Here is a 25,670-nt window from a genome sequence, read left to right on the forward strand (position 1 = left end):
CTGAAAAAGAAGGCTGAGGTAGAGTAAAGGAATTCAAGGAGAGTGTGATCCCCTTCTTTCCCTGAGAGTCTACCTAAGCAGCTGGCGAGGAAGGAGGCAGGGATGGATGGGCCCATCCAGGGGAAGACCCTCCTACCTGGGGGACATTGGCATTGCAGATCTCAGCCATGATGTAGCAGATGTGCTGGAGAACGAAGAGCCCTGCATCCAAGCGCCGGAGGTAGAACTCCTCCTCGATATCACTGTCGATGATCTCGCCTCGCCGGACCATGTCCTAGAAACAAATGAACATTTAAGAATAAAAGCTGGACAGTGAATGGGAGGAAATAATGGACTCCTAGTCTGGCCATAACATACAAAAGGACAGCAATTACAACAACAGCAAAAGAAAACCATGTCATCTTTTTGATTTGTCTGTATCTCCCATTACTCTGAAGTATCTTTCACATACTCCTCATTCTTAATGGACGACAGAGGCCCCAGGAGGCAAGCTTAAAGCCTACTTTTTCCTGTCTGATGAATCAGGGCCAAAATGATCTCATTCACATGCTTCTCCTGCAAGGCTGGTAGTGGCAATGAGCTTCAGCTCCCAGTCAGCCATTCATTTTCTTTTTTTTCTTTTTTTTTTTTTTTTTTTTTTGAGATGGAGTTTTGCTCTTGCCCCCCAGGCTGGAGTGCAATGGCGCGATCTTGGCTCACTGCAGCCTCCACTTCCTGGGTTCACGTGATTCTCCTGCCTCAGCTTCCTGAGTAGCTGGGATTACAGGCACGTGCCACCACACCCGGCTAGTATTTTTAGTAGAGACTGTGTTTCACCATGTTGGCCAGGCTGGTCTTGAACTCCTGACCTCAAGTGATCCACCCACCTTGGCCTCCCAAAGTGCTAGGATTACAGATGTGAGCCACTGTGCCCAGCAACCACGCATTTTCAACTCATGATATTTTCAATCTATGGTGGGTTTATCAGGATGCAATGTTATCATAAGTCTAGGAGCATCTGTATACGTAAATCTCCCTTCTAAATCAAGTTAAACACAGGGAAGAAAGGTGCCCTTTCTCCACAACTCTGAAACCAATGGCACAGGCACCTAACTTGCGTCCATGTGCCCTCTGGCTTAGGTCCTGTCAGGGGCACATGCTGCATTTCACATGTCCAACGCCCCCCAGGCCAAAGCCCTAGGAAGTCATAGGAGTCTCCTTTGCAAGCCTACACCTCTCAGACTTATTGTCCTCATATCTAGTCCTCCCTAGTAGATTCCTTTTTTTCTTTTTAAACCAGCTTTATGAGATATAATTCACATACTATACAATTCATCCATTGAAAGTGTACAATTTAACAGCTTTTATATATTCAGAGTTGTGCAATCAATTTTTAATATCTTTACTATCCCCCAGTCCCAATCCTTCCACCCCTCATCTTATGTGCTGTAAACACTTCTCCAGGACAGCTCAGGGCCCTGTTGCTTTCCCTCCTTGGGACTCCGGGGCATGACTCAAGCTCACATCATTTTTAAGCTACCTCCATCACAAAGGCTTTCCTGATTATTTAAGGCTAAATAACACTAATGAGAGCACCCTGACAAGCCACTCCGCAAATGACCCCCTCCCGCCCACCATCTTCACACTGACTTCAGTCACACCAGCTATCTCTGTCTGCAGTCTTAATTTCATGAGTGGACTGTGAACTCTGTGAAGGTAGGGCCCGAAATTTGTTTGTCTTCATATCTCTAGCCGAGTACGCAACTATGCAGCCAATGAGAGAAAAAAAGACATCTCTGGTTTTTTGTTTTGTTTTGTTTGTTTGAGACAGGGTCTTATTGTTGTCCAGTCTGGAGTGCAGTGGCGTGATGACAGCTCACTGCAGCCTCGACTTCCTGGGCTCCAGTGATCCTTTCACCTTAGCCTCTCAAAAAGCAAGGACTACAGGCACATGCCACCACATTCAGCTAATTAAAACTTTTTTTTTTTTTTTTGGTACAGACAGGGTCTCACTACGTTGCCTGGGTTGGTCTTTGAGCTCTTAGGCTCAAGTGATACTCCTGCCTTGGCCTCCCAAAGTGCTGGGATTACAGGCATGAGCCATCCAGCCAGACATGTGGTTTGGGCTATGAACTCTCAGGAGTGAGAACTGGGTGTGGGGACTTGTTCTGTGAGACAAACACATGGGCCTAAGATGGCAGGTGCTTAATACATGCTTCTGATGGCAACAATTCATTTTGTAATTCTGTCAGTAGCTTTACAGCCAGCATTCCTTCTGACAACTGGGGCTCCTGTCACTGACAAAGCCCTTGGGATCCTGCTTTCCACTCTTCCAAATTCGAAGAACTCACCACTGTGGTCATCAAATCTCCACCAAGAATCCTTCAGAGACTATTTAGACACAGATAATGCAGTTCTTTATTTGCCCGGGGTGCCAGCCTGTAGCAACACAAGGCTACTTTTCATCTCACTCCTATGAGGCCTCAATGAGGCCAAAGAGGGCTGCAGACTGCTAGGCCCTGCACTGCCTGGTGAATCAGTAACACTAATTCCTAGCTTCATTTAGTAGCAAATTCATTGGTAATCTGGTAATAGCATTAACGTTCACGAGGTAGTCATGGAGCACTGGACTAATGTCCAACGAGTTTAAAAATAGAAGGTTCGCTTTAGTTTCTCATTTACTCATAATCATGACTTTCTGCTCCAGAACTCTGAAGTGTTCAGCAGTTACTACCAAATTTTAAAAGGGCAGAGAAGAGATTATTAATCCCACTGTATGAATTAGAAACCAAAGCACACAGAGGTTAAGTTGCTCATAATTACCAGTTGCTAGAAAATGGATTCCCCAGTCATAGGAATCATGTCTGATTTATTTTTGATGTGGAAATGAGTAACGTGGTACAGTGTTGAGACCTCTGGCCCTACTAAGTGCTTAATTCCAAGAACACTACCCTAAGCACTGAATTAATGCAGAAAAAGAAGGAAAATGAAGGTAAGGGAAGCCCTGGTCTTAACCACTGAAGAGGTCTGTGGAAGTCACAAACTCACAGGAAATGGCCAGAAGTAAGGGAATGTAGCGTGCCCACGTGTTAAAATAATTGTGATAGTGCTGATTCGGGTTGGGTGAAATGTAAGGGTGTATTGGAAGAAATGAGTCTTGGGTAAGGTTTCAGGGCACATGATGGGCAGAGACAGCAGAACGAACGCCTTAGAGGTATGGTCTTTTCATTGTGTGAGGCCCTACATGAAATGCCTTGTGCTGCCCATACTTTCTGCTCACCACCCCTCACCCCAGCCCAGCCTAAGCAGGCCCGTGTTCCCTTCCTGGTCTCCTCGCCTTGTTCCTCATGTTGGCAATGCCCACACCCCAGCCTCTGTTATCATATATGCAAAGTCTAAAATGTGATGCTCCTCCAAAATGGTCCCTGAGATCCCCAAGCAGATATGATTTTCCAGCCCTTCAAACCACCACACCCTGGATTTAAACCTCTGTTGTGGTACCTCCCATGGCCTGCCTTGAACTAGCTATTCGGATCTGTGCCTCTTCCTTGTGTGCGTTCCTTGTAAGGAAGGGCTACACTCTACTTATCTTTGCACCCTAGGAAGCACCCCGTACAGCATTTTTTGCTTAGTAGGCTTTTTTTTTTTTTTTTTTTTGAGATGGAGTTTTGCTCTTGTCACCCAGGCTGGAGTGCTGGGTTCAAGCGATTCTCCTGCCTCAGCCTCCCGAGTAGCTGGATTATAGGTGCCCACCACCACACCCAGCTACTTTTCGTATTTTTAGTAGAGATGTGATTTCACCATGTTGGCCAGGCTGGTCTCCAACCTCTGACCTCAGGTGATCTACCCGCCTCGGCCTCCCAAAGTGCTGGGATTACAGGCATGAGTCACTGTGCCCATCCATTAGTAGGCTCTTGGAAAGCATTTGCCAAACAGGATTGAAAAAAATGAAGGGAGAGGTTCAAAGCTATTTGATGAGCTGTGTGTGCTGAAACTTGTAGGGCCGGGGCAGAAGTGGAAACATCAGGAAATGGGGAAGGACCGTGCCTTGGAGGGAGAGCTGACAGGGGGCATGCAGGCTGGCCAGAGAAGTCAGATAGGATGGGCTACAGAGTATCGGCCAGCACTGTGCAGGGAAATGTCATGAATCAGAATATGCAAACAGCCAAATGATGGACACCTCGGCTTAGAGCATCGAGAGGCAGGTAGAGTGCACAGCTGGAAAACCAGGACATCAGCCTACGTGAGAAAGGGAAAGGGAAGGGAAGAGAAGAGGAGACCCTTGGAGGTCACAAGCACAGGAACCTGGAGTGGAACTCGAACCACTAACTTTCCATTAACAGCAGAATGTTCTGACGAATTGCGCCACAGAGGCACTGGAGTGGAACTCATTCATTCACCCACCCAACAGAGATGTCTTGAACAGCTAACTGTGCCAGGTGCTGTGCTGGGACAGCAAAGATGAAGGAGTCCACATAATGGAGGTGCTTATACTCTAATGAGGTTAATGAATATGAAATTATTTTTGAAAAATGTAATAATGACGATTATACCTTTCAAACGGTACTGAGTGCTGTGGGAACCCAGCAGAAGGTTGGACTAAGTCTATTTGGAGGGTGGGGTCAGGAGTGCACAAAGAAAATGCAACATCTGAGCTGGATTTTGAAGGAGTTTGACAGGCTGAAAAGGACATTCCAAGCAGAGGAAATAATAGCATGCATAAAAGCATAGAAAAGTCAACTTGGGGCTGAGTATGGTGGCTCATGCCTGTAATCCCAGCACTTTGGGAGGCCGAGGTGGGCAGATCACCTGAGGTCAGGAGCTCGAGACCAGCCTGACCAACATGGAGAAATCTCGTCTCTACAAAAAATACAAAATTAGCCAGGTGTGGTGGCGCCTGCCTGCAATCCCAGCTACTCGGGAGGCTGAGGCTGGAGAATTGCTTGAACCCAGGAGGCGGAGGGCGTGGCGAGCTGGTATCATGCCATTGCTCTCCAGCCTGGGCAACAAGAGTGAAACTGTGTCTCCAAACAAACAAAACAAAACAAAACAAAAAAATAAAGAAAAGTCAACTTAGCTTAAGAGAGAACAACAGTGGGACATTAGTATCACTAATAGAATCATTAGAAAGGGGTAAGGGGAGGTTTTTTTGTTTGTTTATTGGATCACAGCTTTTGGTAGATCTTATTATTTTTGATTGATTACTGCATACTAGGCATTGCGTGAGGCAGTCTGGATAGTAAGTACTGCTATCATTAACCTTCTACCAGAGAGGAGCAGCTAGTGTTACTGGGGGCTTATTATGTATCAGGATAGTGCTATGGGTTTTCTGAATATTAACTCCTTTACTTCTCAGAAATATTGAGAGGCAGGGGCCAGGTGCCATGGCTCACACGTGTAATCCTAGTATTTTGGGAGGCTGAGGCAGGCGAATCACTCGAGGCCAGGATTTTGAGAGCAGCCTGGCCAACAGGTAAAACCCTGTGTCTGCTAAAAATACAAAAATTAGCCAGGAGTGGTGGTGCACACCTGTAATTCCAGCTATTGGGAGGTTAAGGCAGGAGAATCACTTGAACCTGGGAGGCGGAGGTTGTAGTGAGCCAAGATGGCGCCACTGCACTCAGCTTGGGCGACAGAGCAAAACTGTCTCAGAAAAAAAAAAGAAATATTGAGAGGCAAGGAATCTTACCCCCATTTTAGACGAGGAAGCTGGCTCAGGCAGAACAAGCTCCTCAAGGCTAATGGGTATCAGAACTGGGACTCAAACCCCATTCCATGCTCTTTTCATGCTACCATATTTGTGTGAGTATAGATTTCAGAGCTTTCTGGAGAACAAAGGAAGATGTTAAATGTTAGAGTGATGGGAGGCTCAAGAATGGAGCTTAGCAAAATTAAGTCTCTAATTAGGTCAGAAGTACCCCTCGTGATTTTTTTATTTTTCATACTTTTCTCCATAATTGGATCTTCTTCCAACCAGGCAGGTATGCACTGCACCCTCTAGTTCTCTACACTGTCTTTTAGAAAGGACAAACTCAAGAAAGCAGTGCAAACCTTCATTTTCTCCTCTTTCCGAGGAACTTCAAGACTCTGACAATGTTCAATTCGACATTCTACTTTTAGCCATCTGGGCACATGGTTTAAAAGTGAAATTTTCAAATGTAGATCTGAGATATGACTATAGCTCATCTCCAAGAAAGGCATCACCATTGCTGCACTGAACATGCACCGAGATGAAACAGAGATTGGCTTCTGAAGACGAAGTTCTGCCCTGACAGTTTCAGAAGCGCCATAGAAACCAGCACGCAGTGAAGTTGACTGTTGTCAGGATAGCACCTCATCTGGCCAGTTACAACTCTGCGGCATGGAATATTTACTGCTGAATGGATTCAGGGAAGTCAGGCATAGATGTGTACTCAATGTTTAAGGGGAAATAAAATAAGCAGAATGATTATGGAAAATAAGAAAGTAAGAAAGCACGGGCAGAGTTCTTAGGTATATCTTCTCAAGGTTTGGTCTGTTTCAAAACGAAGATGGCGTCACCTTTATTCTCTGCCCATCTTATTCCATATAGACAGGGTCAACTTATAAATGGATTAATACACTTCTGACTCCTATTATGGGTCCCGAAGACGCCACATATAAAACTGATCTTGAGATAAGGACTTGAAACAATTCCTTGGCTGTGTGTGATGAGGTGGAACTGGCCATCTTAAAGAACTTTGAAGGGCACCCATGATCAGCTGGCTAGGATTCAGTCTCTGGAGAGGCAATGTAAAAGTTCTAGAAAAAAATTATCATTACGAGCTTCTCCGTACCTTATTCCTTCCCTTGTAAAAGGTTCTAGAAGAACTGAAGGAGTCCGATCTATAATACTCTGATGGTTATGCACTAAACACACACAAGTGGACTTGTTTCTCTAGTGGTGGGGAAAAACTGAATTATGCCCAACTGACCAATGAGACATGTTTTAAAAATGGCTAGACAAAGAACAGACGGAAGCTAGCTGGCCCGTGCCGAGATCACACCTGCATCCCAAGCTCCTTAGTACATGGAGACTGAACTAACAGGTCACAAATATCCCATTCTAAAGAAGGTATGCAGCTTCCCCTTGCCTCCTTTCTCTCTCAAGAGACCTCGTGTTGAGTACAAGAAGCATTCAAATTAAATAGCGAAACTCCTTTGAACTATGATATATATTATAAATTCTACAGATAAATTCCTCTGCCAAGGAGAAACAGTGTACTAAGAAAATGTGATCGGATTCCAGCTCAAATACTGATTTACTAGAGTCCTTAGGAGAGTCAAATAACTTTTCTTTGTCTCAGCTTCTTTGCTTGGAAACAGGGAGCCTGCACTAGATCAGGGAAGGCAAACAGGGTTCATCCCAAGTGAGAACTCAACCCACTGCAGGGACTGCAGAGTATGATCCAAAAAACCGTCGTGAAGCTACGGCGAAGCTCAGCAGGAAACAGCCCCGAAAGCACTAGAAATGCCCACCCTGACTACAGGAGGGGAGAGTGGCCATGTGCTTCACCTGCTTCCCTGATCCGGTGCTCCTGAAGGTTCCTTTTGGCTTTGATAATCTGTGGCACACCTAGGACCAAGGCACTTTCAATAACCAGCTGTAATGGGTTTCTACCTGAATATGGATATGTGGGTGGACTTAGGATGTTGGCTGACAGTACTCCCAGAGAGAGGAGCTGCCATGAGAAATGCCTCAAGCTGGAGACGCATATCATCACCTCAACAGGACATGATGGCCAGCACTGACCATCAGCTCATCCTTTCATCAATAAACTCATCTTCCTCTTTAGTACATGGAGGAGAAACAACCCCTGGATCTGCTGTGACATTAGACAGGCCATTTTTTTTTCTGATTATAATTATTGTTGTTGTTGTCATACTTTAAGTTCTGGGATACATGTGCAGAACGTGCAGGTCTGTTACATAGGCATACACGTGCCAATGTGGTTTGCTGCACCCATCCTCTACATTAGGTATTTCTCCTAATGCTATCCCTCCCCTAGCCCCCCACTCCTCGACAAGCCCCACTATGAGATGTTCCCCTCCCTGTGTCTATGTGTTCTCATTGTTCAACTCCCACTTCTGAGTGAGAACATGCGGTGTTTGGTTTTCGGTTCCTGTGTTAGTTTGCTGAGAATGATGGTTTTCAGCTTCATCCACGTCCCTGCAAAGGACATGAACTCATCCTTTTATATGGCTGCAAAGACAGGCCATTTTAAGACAATATGGGCATGCAAATCAAGTACCCTTCAAATGGGAATATGATGAACAGAGATTAAAGGGACATTCCAAGAATCCAGTCACTTCCTTAAGTGTTATAAACATTTCTCACTTTATGAAACTTCAGAGTAAAAATCTGTATGTATGTTGGACTGTATCTGAACAAGACAGAAGAGTTAAGTTTTAAAGTGAATTGATCCGTGATTCCACAAATCAATTCACTCAACTCTCACCTCTGAAGAGACTGAAGGTGACTGCCTTCTTTGTGAAGCAACGACAACTCAGCATCTATGCGGCATTTTTTACTTTGCAAAGCAGGGCACCTGCATTAACCTTACCTGCTCTATATGCCCTGTGTTGGGTATGTACAATAAATACCATTTTTAGATTTCACAGATGGAAAAACTGAGACAGACGTCAAATGACTACCATTGAGTTTCAGTTGGAGATCTGAGTGGAATGTGATTCCATAGTCCCAGGCTTTCTCTATTAGACTTTTCATGCTGGCAAGAGATGGACAGCAAAGTCTGAATCCGAACAAGTGTGAAATTTCTTGAGTCCTTACTGAGTGCCAGGCACTGTGCTAAGCACTTTCATGGATTTCTCATTTTTCCTCACAAGAACCCCAAGAGGTAAAAACTATTCCTATTTCCACTTTTCAAGTGGGAAACTGAGGCTTAAAGAGATGAATCTCTCCTAAGATCACAAGGCTCATGATGAACAGGAAACAGAACAGAAACGGGACAGAAACCCATGCAAATCTGGCTCCAAGGCTGTGTTCACTTTCATAGTTCAAAAAAGGAAAAAGTCTTTGTTTTATGGACTTTTCCCAGTATTGGCATATAAACAAATAGATGGGATATTTTTCTTTATGCCATATCTGGGGACTAATGCAAGCCAGTAGCATGAAAATGTAAGGTGGCCTCACTTCTTGGCCTATAGTTTCCCCAGAAATTGAAGAAACTTTTAAAAGGGAAACAAGAATCTACAGCGACACCAGCAAATTCCACATGCAATCTGAGAGGGCTAGGAAAAAAAAAAAGAGAGAGATACTCTGATAGGTTTTGTTTTGTTCATTCCATGAGAGAGGGCTAGAATAAAAACTTAGATGGTAATTCAGTGAACGGCGCATTAAGTAGAACAGATTGCAATTCACGGCAGCATAAGCCTGTTTGGGGGTTGCAAAAATAAACAGATTCATCTCCAAAGATACACAAGGAGGTGGTATGTGTAGCACCAAGGTGCCATTTCTGCAGGGTTGTATGTGTGTGTGTTTCCCCCTCTTTCAGCCACATCCTCATTTTAAATGTTAATCTGTCCTTGGGAGCACCACCGAATCACCGTCTTTCCACACGCCTCCGTCTCTTTCAGCAGTCAAGTCGCGAGCCCTCCAAATAAGCATGTGGATGTCATTTCTAATCTGCCCCTGACAGGCACTGAGCTGCCCCTTGCTGATAAAAGGAGACAGTCATAAAAGAGGCTGCTATGAAGCCAATATGAACCTCTCTTGCTTTAATAACATGGGACATGACTCAGCCGAAGCCTGAAGTCTCCACTTGGTCTCTAGTCATGGGTGGGAATTGCCTCACCATTCAGAAAATGCTAGTTGCTTTTTTCTTCCAAAGCACAGGGAGAAACTTGAACCATGGGAGAGGGATGTAACTGGAGATGGGAGAAGCACAAACACCAGCAAAACAAATCTTCCTGCAAAAGCTTCTAAAATAGGGTAGACTATTAGAGAAGAATCCTAGAAACTGCAAGTCTTTCAGCTGGGAAAACTGAGGCTGGAGAATCAGTAAAAGAAAATTCTTTAAAAAATGTACAGCTAACTGATGTCTTGGATCAGGAATCCAAGGCTCTTGGGCCACAGCTCTGCCCACAAACAAGAGGCTGGTTACATGTTAGTTCTGTCTTAGCACATAAGCATGGGCCAGGCTTTTACAAACAATATCATTAATCTTCAAAATGACCCTATAATAAAGCTACCATGGAAGTAGACACACACAGGGCAGGGCGTTTCCCAAGTGAACAGGGACCATGTGTGGCAGAGCTGGGATTCAACCTTGGGCTCGTGTGACACCACATTCATGTTCCTTCCATATCACCATGATGCCGCCATCACAAGTGTGACGCAAATTCTAAATTTACTTAAATTCAATTTCTAAATTTACATCCCCCTGAAAAAAAAAAAAAAACCCAGACTGCTCATTTGAATTCTGACAACATATACTCCAGTCTTGAGAGAATCAGTACTTCTGTGATAGCAGATACAATAATACAAGGCCGAAAACAACAACCGTACTGGAGAAATGGAGAAAGTAAATAAGATCAGTCCGTATTTACGAAGACTTAGAGGGAGAGACAGATAGGCATGTGGTCCAAATACTTGTAATAATAGCTACCACTTAGGGCATACTTCCCTGTGCCAAAAAATATTCCAAGTGACTTACATATACTACATTTGCTTAATCCTCCCCACAATCCCACATGATAGGTACTCTTATTCTCATCCTTTCACTGATGAAGAAACTGAAGCAGAGGTTTAAGTAACTTGCTTGTAATCACCCTGCTGGTAGGAGTCAGAGCCATGATTTATGTCTACAGTCTGGCTCCAGAGTCCCTGATCTTCAGCCTGAGGTTGCAGTGCAAGGGTGCATGTAGGGCACACAGGAGGGGCTCCAGGTGGTCTCAGGGAAGACTTTCTGCAGAAACTGCCAGGGAAACACTAAGAAGAATGCTTAGTACATGACAGACACTCAATACATGTTTATGGACTAATTTGTTTGCCAAAATCCTGAAGGATACGGAGTATAAATTAGCCAGCTTCATGAAAGGGATGTGGAAAAGATGGCACAGAGAGGTGTTCTAGGCAGGGTTCAGAGCAATGGGCCCATGTCTAGAAGGTTTGAGAAAGCACAAGCTCAGGGAAGCACAAGTGGTGCAGAATGGCTTTTGCACATCACGAGGGTGAGGGATGCAGCTGGAGCAGCCAGCAGGGGTTAGGGGAGGTACCATGAGGCCAGAGCAGGAGGTTAGACTGCATCCCCAGGGCAATGCAAGGCCACTGTTTACTGTATTTGGGTGGGGAAGTACATAAATGAATTTTCATTTTAGAAAAATCTCTGGCTGCTATGTAGAAAATGAATCGGAGGGCCCAAACCTAGAGAAAAGGCAGACTAGTTAGTTAGGAGGGTGCTGGACTAATGGAAGAAAAAAATGATGGCGGCCTGAATTTAAGTATTGGTAGTAAAGAGACAGAAAGTGGGGCAGGGCACGGTGGCTCATGCCTGTAATCCCAGCATTTTGGGAGGCCAAGGTGGGCTGATCATGAGGTCAAGAGGTCAAGACCATCCCGGCCAATATGGTGAAACCCCATCTCTACTAAAAATACAAAAATTAGCCGGGCATGGTGACACGCACCTGTAGTCCCAGCTACTCGGGAGGTTGAGGCAGCAGAATTGCTTAAACCCAGGAGGTGGAGGTTGCAGTGAGTTAAGATTGCACTACCGCACTCCAGCCTGGTGACAGAGTGAGACTTCATCTAAAAAAAAAAAAAAAGAAAGTGGATAGGTTGCAGAGACATCAGAGGTAAAGTTTACCAGGTTGTGAGTGGTGGGAGGTGGAGAGAGAGGAGTAAACAGATGGTGCCTAGGTTTTTGACTGGTGAAACTGGTGAACGACCCTAATGTGGGGAGTCGGGGAAGAGATTATACAGGGTTAGGGCCACAAGCCCGGTGTTGGACTCGCTAAGTCAGAAGAGCCTATGGATGATATCCAGGTGGCAGCTGGCTACATGAGTCTGCAGAGATTCGGGAGGCCCTGGCACCTAGCCCTGATCTCATCAGACCTTGTAACAAACCTATAAGCTTGGTAGAGTGAGAGCCTATTAGCACCGCTGAATGAGGACGATGGAGAGGATTAGAAAGGCAAAACAGTGCTCAAGGTCATACTGCAAGATAAGTGGCAGAGGTGTAGGGCCAGAATTCAGGTCCTCTGACTTGTCTTACAAGAGCGAAAAGGATGCTTGTGATTGGCAAGGGGGCAGGTGGCGAGGTGGTAGAGGATGAATGAGCAAAATGTTCGAAAGTGGGTATGAGAGAGGTAAGAGCACCATGTCCTCCGCCCCTAGCCCCTGTCAGTAGCTTTTACTGGCTGTAAGCTGTGTTTTGGCAAATCTATGGACTGAGAAAGTTTGGGAACCACAGGTTTAAAGGGCCTAGGCTAGGCGCAGGGGCTCAGGTCTGTAACTCCAGCACTTTGGGAGGCTGAGGCATGAGGTTTGCTTGAGCACAAGAGTTTGAGAACACCCTGGGTAACATAGCTAGACCTCGTCTCTACAAAAAAAAAAAAAAAAAAAAAAATGCAAACATTAGCTGAGTGTGGTGGCATGCGCCTGAGGTCTCAGCTACTCGGGAGGCTGGGGCGGGAGGACTACCTGAGCCCAAGTGTTTGAGGGTGCAGTGAGCTGTGATCACACCATGCCACTGCATTCTAACCTGGGCAACAGAATGAGATCCTGTCTCAAAAAAAAAAAAAAAAAAAAAGTGGCGGTGGGAGGGGAGCTGGGAGGAACTCTCAGCAGGATTCTCTTTCAAACCTTGCCCCAGAATCCTTCAGCAAGTTAGCAGAAGAATCGATGGCAGCCTCACACTCTCACTGTCTACAATCTCACCCAATGTGTTAGGCTCACGTACCCCACACATTCATTCCTGCACTTCACCCCCTTTCATACAAATCTTTAAATGAGGTTCAAACTCGAAGGACTAAGTCTGTTTAGGACATCAAGTCCTGTGGATATTGTTTCATTACAAAGAGTCCATCTTTTTCTTTTCAGGTAAAGCCTAGAATGATTTAACTGTGACAAAATTAGCATGCAATTTGTTAAGTCATTACGGTGCAAAGTATGTGGTAAGAACACTTTATTGAGCAAACCTGCTGTGTATAATTTTCCCAGAAACTAAAAGACAGAAAACTTCTCTCCAAGGCTCTCTTCCCTCTTTTAGAAAAATCTCTGCTGATACCTATATAATTATGTCTTCTTTCTGACAGTCAAAAGCCAGGCATGCTCTGTATATTTAGCCAATGGAAATGGGAAGGAATCTATAAGAAGTCAGAATGCCTGCCCAGCAATGGGCATCTTATTGGTATTTTCTGGGCTTCTAGTCGTTTGGGGAGTCAGGTGAAATCTGCTGAGACAAGAACCCTGGATATTTACAGATCACAAGAACCGCTGCTCACTAGATGGGTCTTAAGAATTACATGCCCTTGAAAAGCTCAGGTCACATCTTGCTCACCAGAAACCCCTACGGTATGTCCAGGGACATTATGACCCTGGAATCTCACAGCATTTGAATACAACATAAAAGCAGAGGGTCACTACCCAAGACATGAAGTCTTTGCTAGTTACAGGTTACTGTAATATGTGATTTAAACTGAATGTGTGTACAATTATCTGTTAGTCCTGTTGATTCTTCAAAGTAGGGGTATTTTTTCTTATTAAATATTGCTACTGCTATGCCACAGATGCCACATAATTGTACTTTAATATTTTTGGTGACAGGTCTAATCATAGAGAAACCAAAAATTAGGGTTAAAAATTAGTGTTAAGGAATAATGTGGAAAGTCCAGGGTGACTCGCCCTATCTTCCCTAATACTCACAGACAGGTATTAATTTCACCTAATGAGCAGTGGTCTTTCATTTACTGAATGTCAGGCACGATGTCCTGAGAAATGATGAACAAGAGAGATTACAGTCCCAGAGATACAGAGTAAACAAATAAATGAAATAATTACAGGTTCTGAGGCAGCTGGGGGGAGAGGGCTCTCTTACATATGGTAATCACTGAAAGCCTCTCTGAGGAGGCGACATTTGACTGAGACCTGATAGTGGAAGGAATCACAGAGAGAGGAGGCTCAGGGCAGACGGGAATGACAAATGCAAAGAAGGAAAGAAAGGCTGTGTGGCAGCAGGGGCCTAGTGGAAGGAGAAGGGGGTTGGAGAAGTGGGGAAGAATAAATCTTGCAGTATTGGGGAATCAGGACAGTGGGTGTGTGTGTGAGGGGGTGGGGGGATGGGGCATAAACAGTCTTTGTAGAGAAAAGAAAGCTAAAGGTTCAGCCGGGCGCGATGGTTCATGCCTCCAATCCCAGCACACGAGGTCAGGATTTCGAGACCAGCCTCGCCAACATGGTGAAATCCCGTATCTACTAAAAATACAAAAATTAGGAGGCTGAGGCAGAAGAATCGCTTGAACCCAGGAGACAGAGGCTGCAGTGAGCCAAGATGGCGCCACTGGGTGACAGAGCAAGACTCTGTCTTAAAAAAAAGAAAAAAGAAAAAAAAAAAAGAAAGCTAAAGGTTCTCTGACCACCTCCTGAGTGCCAGGCCCTGTGCAAGCAGCTTTTGTGTGTAATATGTTCACCAACACCATATCCCTACCTACATAACTTCTCAAAGTACACATATTGGGACATACACCTTAAACACAAAACAAATACTATCAAGGAAGAAAATAAGGATAGCATAGCTAAATTGTTTGCCCACAGTCGGAGAACCAGGAAAAAGTCTGGCTATGAAGCCCATGCTCTCCCTTTCACATCCTCCGCTTGTGGAAGGTACACTCTCCTCTCCCCCTTCACTTGGCTTCCCACTGCTGCTCCTTTGTTGTTTCACCCCGACTGGAAACGCCCTAGACAACCCTACCTTTTTAGGTTCAGCAGGAATGCTCAGCCACAAAACTAGCGCCCCCTAGAGTTTAGGGTGACTCTAGCCTTAGAGGACCTCTCCCCGCTCCCTGAATCCTCTTATCTACCGCACCACCTCTAGGGGCCATTCTTTTCTTGGCACTTCTGCCTCTCAAACCCAGCTGGTGCCTGGCCTAGCGCCTTCCCAGAGCAGGCACCTCATCGACATTTGCCAAATGACTAGCTTCTCTCTAGTGAATCCTGGTCAACTGCAAACTGTGGGCACTTGCATGGTACCCAGAGAAGTCTCAAGTTCACAGGGAAGGTGATGGCTCTGGGACAATAAACATGCCAAGAATTGAGCCTGTTATCTCAGGTTTTTTGGTTGCAGACATGGTGAAGTACGTGAGAGATGATTCATTACTGATCTGATAGTCAATGTCATAAAAATGCCTGAAAAATAAGCATTCAATTCAAGTTAACAAATACTTGCTGAGCTCCCAATTGGTGTAGGACATTCAAATTTAATGGGGACAAGGAGACAAACTGTCCGCAATTTAGAGAGAAGACGGCATGAGGGAGAGGTGAAAAGGAGGTCATGTTTTCTAAGTCACTTTACACCGGTGAGGCGGCTTCATCTGCTAGGATGGCGCCTGTGTGCTGGCAGCAAACACTGCTCACAAATGCATCCCTCACCCCTACCCGCCCTGGCTCTCTGCGTAACACTGAGGCTGCTGAGCACTAATGGCCTTGGAATGTTTGCCAGTGCCCAGCAAAACGGCCTTGGCATCAAGGAGACAGATGTTTGTCAGGGAGCGGCAGGGCCCTGGTGCCCGTGGCACATAGCAGCTCTGTGAATGCTGGGAGAGTGGCTGCAGCGATTACTCTCCGTCAGTGCTAATCAATTTCATACCCTCTTCAATGCTGATAATAGATAATCTTTTGGGAAGCAGGCCAAGTTTCCTAACAGCTAGGTGTAAGCTGCTCCCTGACACCCAGCCACTTACTTGGTCTCCCACAAAAGTCTAAGCTGCACCTCACATAAAGCATCTGATGGTGCCAACACTGTCCTGCGAGGCGACTCCTTCTGGGACATCTGGCAAGGGGAATGCTGTCAGGAAAAGGACTGCCTGGCTTACTAAAAAGTTACACAAAAATTCCAAAGGAAGGTAGGAAATTCTAGCAGCAGCAGCAGCTTCTACTTACTGAGCAAAGTACTTTCTATACTTTATGCTTAGACTTCATAATAACCTTTAAAGGGAGGTGTTTTGTTTTTATCTTTTGAGACAGGGTCTCACTCTGTTATCCAGGCTGGAGTGCAGTGGCACCATCCTGGCTTGCTACAGCTCCCACCTCTCAGGTTCAAGTGACTCTTGCGCCTCAGTCTCCTGAGCAGCTGGGATTACAGACGTGCGCCATCATGCCCAGCTAATTTTTGTATTTTTAGTAGAGATGGGGGTTTTACTTTGTCAGCCAGTCTGGTCTCAAATTTCTGACCTCAAGCAATCTGCCCACCTCGGCCCCCTAAAGTGCTGGCATTATAGGCATGAGCCACCACATCTGGCCCAAAAGGGGGGTTGTTTTTATTCTCATTTTATAGATGAGAAAACAAAGCTTAGGAAGGTCACCCCGATGGTCCAAGATCTCAGAGCTAGAAGTGGCAAGATTACCTTTTCTACTAGACTGCTGTACCTCTATCTGGAAGACCAATCAGTCACTGATCAACCTATCACTGCACATTTAATTCACCCCATTGTCCAGAGTTACCAAAAGATGTTTAACCTAACCTGAGGGAATGAGGAAAACATTAAACTTGAGGGGTTGGATCATTTTGGCTAATATCACTTTATAGCCCAGAAACTGAGGCTACATGAGGCATAGTGACAAGCCATAGCTAGCAGTGATTTAAAGGTGGTGCTTGCTCTTAAATCCTAGGTCCCCTGATTCCCAGGTCTTTCTTCTACCACCCCTCCAGATCTCCCCAGCAGATAACATCAGGGATTCCGTCAGGGTTGGGGTTCTAATTGTCTCATGGCTGTTTCCTTAAAAAAGTCCAGGGGAATTTCAAGTTGTTTCTAATTATCATTCAGACAAAGAGAAGGAGTACATTACTCTGACAATTTAACAACCACCAAGTGTCCTTCATGTCCAAGTTATTGTATAGGGAAGAAAGATGGAAAAGGAAAGTTTAATTAAAGAACAAAGGGGTTGGGGTGAATTGGAATGAAAGAATTGTGGTGGAACATGCTAGTATCAAGTCCAACCTCAGAATTTAGAGTCTTTGCCTTTTATCTTGCAGTAGTATCACTGTATAAAAGAACAAAGCCCCAGTTAATCAATTCAATCAATCCACAAACTTCTGAGGACTTACTAAGTTTAGGGATCATAGGGAAATCACGAGAATGAAAACCACAGCTACCTATCTGCTGGTGTTCATAAATGAAGACACATTTTATGAAAGGGGAAAGGTGGATAAGAAGTGGCAAAGAGAAACAGGACACAGATAACAAGGTCACTCTCTCCCCACGGCCCCCCAGCTCTTGCTTCTCACTCTGGCCCGAGGCATGCCCTGAGGGAAAATGCTAGTGGAGTTCCCAATGCTCAGGGTTGCTTAGTTCAAAAGCCTCAAGTTATCTTTAAGACAAGTCTGCAAAGAAGGATGGAGTGATGCAAGGACACTAGATCACAAGGACAATGAGGTCTCCTGTAGACTTGGAAAAAAGCAAGCAAGGGGTCATTTTATGTGACTGAAGACTTGAAAGTGTCTTGTAGGGGAGTGAATACAAATGGGACATTAAGCAGCAACAGGAAAACTTACCCCGACTAAGAAATACAGATGGAAAGCTACAGTGGCCCGAGATGACGGAGAACAAAATGAACGGAGGTGAAACACAGAGGCCGGGATACCACCACAGTTGTTAGCACATACTGAAAGCACAGCCTCTCAAGAAAGAACACCCAGGAGGTGTCACTTCCCTTAGCAACCATCAACATGAGAAAGCAAGGGTCAGCCCTTGAGAACCTGGGGTTTGGTCTGGTTACAATGCTTCCGAGCTACCCTTCTCCAGGTCTCCAGTTTTCCATCTGTAAATAGGGTAACCGGATTCCATGACCATTCAGTTTCCTTCCAGCTCTTCTACCTTGTGATCACCCTTCCTCAGCATGCCTCCCTCCGGATTTCAGAAGCCAGCAAGTGTGAGGACTAAGACATGCTCTGCCAACATGGTACCAGGTCCCAGCAATGGACTTTGGCCAGATTTTCGAACAGAAGTTCTTGTCAAGGTGCCTGTGCTGTCCACCCAGATTCCCAGGTCCAACCCAGATGGATGCTACACATTTCCTCCTGAAAGGCTGTCACTCTTGTTAGAACAGCAGTCAGAACCACTTGGCAGACCATTTTCTGCTTTACTTTTACGTGTTAGATGGTGACCTGGCCCTTACCTATCCTGTGGGGAGAGATGAGGAACACAAGGGACCCAAATGGATGCAAGTCAATAGCTGGCAAAAGAGAGGCAGGGATACGTACGTGCTTTTCCCCTTCAATCTTCTTGTCCGCCACCTGCATTGCACCCAGATATTTAAAATGCAACTCCATTAGTCTGTCAACCTGAAAGAGAGAGATTTCACAGGCCTGAGTGAGAAGGAAAGACAACGTAAGGCAAGAGAAGAGTGGCACTCTTATTCATCTCACTGTCCCTTCTTACAAAGGGAGACCCACTCCGGCTCCTTACATCCGATGAGAGAAGCTTTACTTAGGGACACATCAGGAGTGGATCAAAGGGCTGGGGCAGAACAAAGCAAACACTTAGGATGAATGCAGTTTGAACCAGGCCCATTCCCTGAGAGGAGACTATGCATTCTCAGCCCTTCTAGGACTCCAGGAATGCAAGTTGTTAAAAACAAATAAATAAAAATTCAAGTCCCTTCTTGCAAAGAAAAGGAGCTTGAAGTTACATACTTGATATTCACTTAGAACTTTACAGAAATTTTTTTTCAAACTGAAACCTTTCATGTTCAGATTCTGCCCCAGAGCTGATCTTCTTTTAAAAAATGCCTGACTGAAATCTTTTTAGTTGTGTTTGAGTCAGAAGAGAGAGCAAGAAAACCTCCTTCAGCAACTTTAAAAAAGGCCCCGACTTTTGCTTGGCAGTAACTTAAAAATCAGTTTTAAGTTCAGCAAAGTCATGCTTCAAACATGGCTTGAGGAACACTCAGTGAGCTTGAAAAAGTTTTGCTTTTTCCCCAAGACTCCAAAAGAAACACTGTGAAGCCAGCCCAGACTCCTGACTAATCTTTCTATCGGCTGGCACCACCACAGCCCTTGGCAACTCTGGCATTCATTTACCCAGGAGCTGATGCTGGTTGGTTAACAGGAGATGTTGCTGCAACATGCCATCAGACAGTCTGGGAAGACTGTGGTCAAACCTTCTTTAGCCAACACTGATGACCCTAAGACCTTAATATTTCAGCTTATCAAGAATTTTCATGACCATTATTTCCTTAAACTTTAAAAAAACCCTGACAAGGTATGCAGGGAAGATAGGCAGCAAACCCCATTTTAAAGATGAGGAAACTGAAGCACAGATGTTAAGTGATGTCACCAGGGTGACGGGACTACTAAGATGCCTGTGTCCTAACTTGATGGCCTCTTCATCATACTATACTCCTGGGGAGGGTAGAAAAAATGGTCAGAGGTAGCCCGAAGAGATGGTCTTAAACCTTTCTTGGGTAAGTTACATAATCAAACCACAGTGCTGTGAGAATATATGCAACAATGAAAGTCATCTGCTCTATCATCCAATCCATAGCAGTCACTCAATAAATGGTAGCTCTTATTACTGTTAAAAATCCTATGGTCTGGTGTACTAGATAAAGATGTAAAATATCCATCTAATCTCATGTAACTGTGTTCCCAGCTGCCATAGCCCATTCCATCTAACCTCACGTAACTGTGTTCCCAGCTTCCTTAGCCCTTTAGGGCAGGTGTTACCATTTCCTTACCATCATCTTCATTTTATTACCACCACCCTAGTAAGACCTCATCTAATTCACCGCCCATTGACCCTTCAGGATGAGTATTGAAGTCTCCATGTTGAAGCTGGGCACACATCTCTCAAAAGTAGCAAAAACAGGTTCAAATCTGAAGTCTGAATCCAAAGCCAATGCTCTTGATCGCTTTGCTATGCTGTGCAGCACCCTTCAACAAAAATCCTAGTCTAATCCATGCTCTTTGGGTCTAAAAATCCCCCTCAAGTACTAGTGGTATCACCCTCAAGTGTTACTACTCCCAGGAGAATGCATTTGGAAATGAAAGCAGAATAACCAGAAAAGCCTTTGACATGCAAAGCAACAGAGCCCAGATGCTACAAAAGAGATTTTTAGGGTGGGAACACTCAACCCAGTATCCCTCAGACCACGTCAGATAAAGAACATTTCTATCAGTCCTGGTCCCATCCTTCCAGTTCAACAATCACCCACCTTCTCACTGTCATTTTCAGTGAATTTATTCAGAAGCCGGGTTCGCTGCTGCCCTCTCAGATTCCGCAGGAGGGAAGCCAGGATCGAACAGACATGCTCTGGGTTGGGAAAGAGAAAAGAGAACATGCTGAGATCAGAGCATTAATTATTACCTCTCTTCAAGCCTCATCTGGTTCTATCAAGGGGGGAATAAGTAGGTTTCTCTGACTGCTGCTATTGATTAATAAGACAAGAACCTAAAATGTGTCACTAAAACACTGAACCGATCTTCACACTGCACAAAAAACCTATTTACAAGAGATGATATCCTCAAGGACAACTTGAGCAAGTGCATAAAAGCTAAGTTAGAATTCCTTTTCTGTCTGGAATTAATTGATTTTTATTGTCCACAACAGAATCTCAAACTAATCCCACCTTTACAGAAAAAACCTCTGAATAGACTACGAATACCAGCCATGACATGAACAAATAATGGGTAAGACACATCCTATCGAATTCTCAAATTACCCTATAACTTCCCCAAGCAGACAGCCTGGAATTAAGCATGAAACATAACAGGGGCCCAGTGCTGTCACTCCCATTTTGGTGCAGCTGACACCCCCGCTTCAAGTTTAAAGGTGGCTGGACAGTAAGCGCTTCAAAACAGTTAACAGTGCTTTCTGAGTCCAACAACACAGTGGCTTCTATTATGAAATACTATTCTTCCACTCTTGGAAGAAGAGGGTAATTGAAGGGTATATTATAGGCTTCAGGTGTAAAGAGATTCTTTTCTTTAAAAAGAACTTTCAAAAAATCAAGAATAATGACCTTGAAAAGGAGGTGACAAAGTCTACTCGTGGAGAAATGGCAGAACAAAGTCTGTTTTGAAATAAAATGCTCACGGTGTGAACAACAAACTCTCTATTTAAAAACTGAGGAGCATCTTCCTATGCCAAAGGTATCTTGGGTTCCCCAAAATGTCACTTGACTACCGAGGCCACAAGGAAGCATTCTTACTGCTCTGACTATAGCACGGATACAATTTTGTACCAGTGTGTTTTTCTTTACTTACAGGCATTCCCAACCCCCTCATTTCCCTAATTTCTTAATGTCGGAGTTAGTCATTCCTTAGACTTCTATTTTCTCTCTATATTCACTTCCCTGGTGATCTCATCTTGTCCTATGGCTTTGAAAACCATTTACATGCTGACAACCCACAAATTTGAACCTATAGGTCAGTCCTGTCCTCTGAATGCTGACTCATATATTCAACTGTCTACCTGTCCTCTCCACGTGGCTGCCTAACATCCTATCAACTTTTTTTCTTAATTTTTATTTTGAGACAGGGTTTAATTGTCACCCAAGCTGGAGTGCAGTGGCATGATCAGGGCTCACCGCAGCCTTGACCTCTGAGGCTCAATCAATCCTCCTGCCTCAGCCTCTTGAGTAGCTGGACTACAGGCGTACAATACCATGCCTGACTAATTTTGTATTTTCTGCAGAGATGGGGTTTAGCCATGTTACCCAGGCTGGTCTCAAACTCTTGGCCTCAAGCAATCCACCTGCCTTGGCCTCCCAAAGTGCTGGGATTACAGGTGTGAGCCTCTGTGACTGGCTGGTTCCTTTCAACTTAACATGTCCAAAAACAAGCTCCTGGTCTTCCTCCCTAAACCTGTTTCCTATAGTTGTTTCCATCTAATGAATGGCAACCAGATTCTACAGTTTCTCCAGCCAAAACCAGTGAAAATGCCCTTGATTCTCTTCTTTCTCACATGTCCCACGAGAAACCTCGGCAGCTTTACCTTCAAATGATACCCAGTATCCCACCTCTTCTGACTACTGCCACCACTGCTACTACACCACCCTGGTCCAGTTCACCACCATTTCTTGCTTGGAACAGTCAATAACCTCCTAGTGAGTCCCTCTGCTCCACCCTTGTGTCCCTTTAGCCTACTCTCCATAGAGCAGCCAGCATGATTCCTTAGGTTAACACCTAAAGTCAGGTCTGTTTAAAACACTTCGGTGACTCCCCAACTCAGACTAAATGCTGTGAACGTCAGGCTGTCCCTGCCTCGGGGCTTCTGCACTTGCTGTTTCCTCCGCCTGAAACGTTCCTCAGCAGATTATCTGCATGGCTTACTCTTTAAATCTGGTTTTACTCCACTGTCATCCTCTCGGCGAGGCTTTCCTTTGACCATCCTATTGAAAGATGCAATGCCCCACACTGCTATTCTCAAGTCTCATCTGCTCTATTTTTCTCTTCGTTATGTGTTACTTTCCAAAATACTGTATGATTTATTTATATCTTTTGTTCCCCATCTCCCCTCAATTAGAATATAAATTCCTGAAAGGCAGATATTTTGTCAGCTCTGTTCATTGCCATATCCCCGGTTCTGAAACAATACCTGGCACATGGTAGATGTTTTGGGAATACTTGCTGAATGAATGGGAAGAAAGCAGGCTATCGATATAAAACTTCTCAGTGGTGGAGGTGGGTGTGGGGGCAAACAGGCTACTTTTGAATTCTGGATATGTTTCAAATGCCTTCAAACAGCTTCCGCACTTCTCTATGTAGTGCCTATCCCAAATTCAGAGCAACACTACCTTTCATTGTTAATATGCTCTCAAACTGTTCAGTTACAAAATGGTCCTTAAAGAGTTTTTGCACGTGAGAGTGGGTGAATGGTTTTTTTTTTCCTGAGGGAACCATCAATTTCAGTAACATATTTCTAATTGGTAGAATCTTTTTTTTTTTTTTGATATTGAAAATATAAAAATACGGCATTTTTCTTAAAATACGCTGTGGACAGAGGTACAATATACCTTCTCAGGACCACAGGCTTCCCCACCAACTTCCTTTCAACTTTTTAGTAAAGCTGGGATTGAGGCGGTAACCTCTGTCTGCCCTGCCATAGTCACTCACTGGGGTGGGGTGAGGGTAGAAAGCAGTGGAGAGAATGAGCCCTGCCTCCACAGGAAGGCAAAAAACACCATGAACTCAGGGTCAGGGCAGTGACCCAAGACAGCTCAGCTCAGGGTGAGAAAGTAGGATAGAAAGGAATGTCCGTGAAGGCATACTTCAGGGAAAGTGCTCTGACCTTTGTGTACGCCAAGGAGAGAAGGTTAGGGGCAGGAAGAGTGAAGGACAGAATCAACTGTAATCTCGTGCCAACCAAGTTGGAAGTAGCTGTAATCTCTTCAGCTGGTAAGCAGATATGGGACAGGCCATAATAAATGCAGTGAATTCTAACAAGCTCAGCTTTGAAACTTTGAAATTACTTAGTATGACAGCTGGTGACAACATCCTGGTATTATATATATGACAATCTGACAACCACAGAGGAAAGAAAAAAAAAAATCAGAGCCAAAGTTCTCATCGATTATTAGCCAAATTTCTCATTGTATGATGGAAAAACCGAGGCCCAGACAGCAATAACTTGTCCACACAGCTCACTGGTGGATGAGGCAGAACTCAAACTTGAATGACTTACTCCCTCATTCACTGACCAGTTTACCTCTGTGCCTAGCATGTGCTGAGTGTTCAGGGCCAAAAACAAACAACACAGCCTCCCTAACCTGAAGGAGCTCCTCATTTAGTGAAGAAAACAAAACAGTTACAGCACCGTGTAACAAGTTCCATTACTGAGGGAGGCAAATAGGACGTGGGGAACACAGAGGAGGGACAACTGACTTCCAAGGATCCCCACTGGATGTAACAAACAACTGCAAATCTCAAAAAACAAAAAGAAGAGCCAAAGCCAACAACAAGGTAGAGAAAAGCAGAGCACATTCCATGCGGAAGGAACAATATATGCAAAGGGTGGTATGATGGAGTGCCATGTCCATGTGCAAGGCCAGTGGGGTGGGCAAAGGCTGACCATGGAGAACAGGGGCTAGGACCTACCAGTGAATTTTACGCTGGGGAGAGACAGCATTGGATCTGAGTTTACACCAATCTCCTCAGCAGCTACCGTCCTTTCAGAGATCAAGATCAAGAACATGTTTCTCTTTCCTGATGAATTTTTTGTATTTCCTTACCATGGTTTCTTCTTTGCCTAGGCTATTAGGAAGCTCAAAGATAAATTTATACTCAACTACGGAAAGCAATTTCTTTTATTGTTTTGTTGTTCCTGATTCCCTTCACCCCCTACCAATGGAGTTTAAAATAAAAACAATGGATGTATGAAGTAAATAATCAAACTACGTGAAAAGGTATAATGTGTACTTGATATTTATTAAGCATCTATACGAATGTATTTCTTTTCCCATACTCCTTCTACTAACTTATGTTTCTCTCCCAAGAAAAACTACAAAGTACCTTGTGTACATTTTCAGGAGGAGAATTTTGCATTTCATATCTATACATATTCCCTAATATATCTTTCCATATCAGCACCTACACTTCATTTTTAAAAACTTGCTATCTAGAATTCCACTGGGCTTGTTTATCACAATTTAACTGGCGCCCATTCATGGGTATTTTAGGTAGTTTCCAGTTTTGCATCATTTTATTCTTGCTATTAGAAGCAATGCTGCAGTGAGTATACACGTCCACATAGTTTGGCCTGCTTTTGCACAAATATTCTTAAGGCATATTCCTAGCAGTGGAATTAGAGCATCAAAAGAAATTTACATATGAAACGTTGAAAGACACTGACAAACTGTCTTCCAAAATGGTTGTACCAATGACATACCCACTATTAGTATATATATGAACATCTGTCTTCCCATATCCTCATTCAGATTGCATATTATCCCACTTAGTAATTGTGACGACCCAGTGGGTGAAAAATGAGATCTTGTTTTGATTAGCATGTTTTTGTTCCTGTTATGAATGAGGTTAAACATCTTTTCCTATGTGTATTAGGGTTCTCCAGAGAAACAGAATCAACAGGATATATAAAAATATACAGAACAAGATTTATTATGAGGGATGGGCTTGTGCAATTATGGAGGCTGAGAAGGCCCATGATCTGTTCTCTGCAGGCTGGAGGCCCAGGAAAGCTGATGGAGCGGTTCCAACCCAAGCCCAAAGGAATAATGTTTGGGTATCCCACAGCCCAGTGAACTTAACATAAAATTAACCATCACATTATATTTACTGACCACTTGTATTGCTTTTTCTGTAAACTGCCTGGCCTCATCCTTTGCTCAATTTTGATTCCCATGAACTCTTTATAAATTAAGGATATTACCCTTTTCCATGTATGTTGCAAATATTTTCCCTAATTTAACATTTGTGTTTTGATAAATTCTTATTCACAGCTAAGATTTAGTACCACCTTATTGTTTTGCTGTAAGCTAC

The 25,670-nt window shown here is 44.2% G+C and overlaps 1 protein-coding gene across 1 annotated transcript in view; it reads right to left on the reverse strand.

The window, feature by feature from the left end:
- The window catches only part of CTNNBL1 (catenin beta like 1), a 177,802-nt gene that overhangs the window by 12,167 nt on the left and 139,965 nt on the right, over positions 1-25,670 (reverse strand). The window contains exons 12-14 of the mRNA XM_032294987.1: positions 20,387-20,484; positions 18,435-18,515; positions 137-274 (exon numbers count right to left, since the gene is read on the reverse strand). Of these exons, the coding sequence (XP_032150878.1) occupies positions 137-274; positions 18,435-18,515; positions 20,387-20,484 (317 nt within the window). The remainder of the gene's footprint in view (positions 1-136; positions 275-18,434; positions 18,516-20,386; positions 20,485-25,670) is intronic.

The sequence above is a fragment of the Sapajus apella genome, unplaced genomic scaffold, assembly GCF_009761245.1.
Source record: "Sapajus apella isolate SASKATOON/1434 unplaced genomic scaffold, GSC_monkey_1.0 scaffold33, whole genome shotgun sequence".
NCBI classification, from domain to species: domain Eukaryota; kingdom Metazoa; phylum Chordata; class Mammalia; order Primates; family Cebidae; genus Sapajus; species Sapajus apella.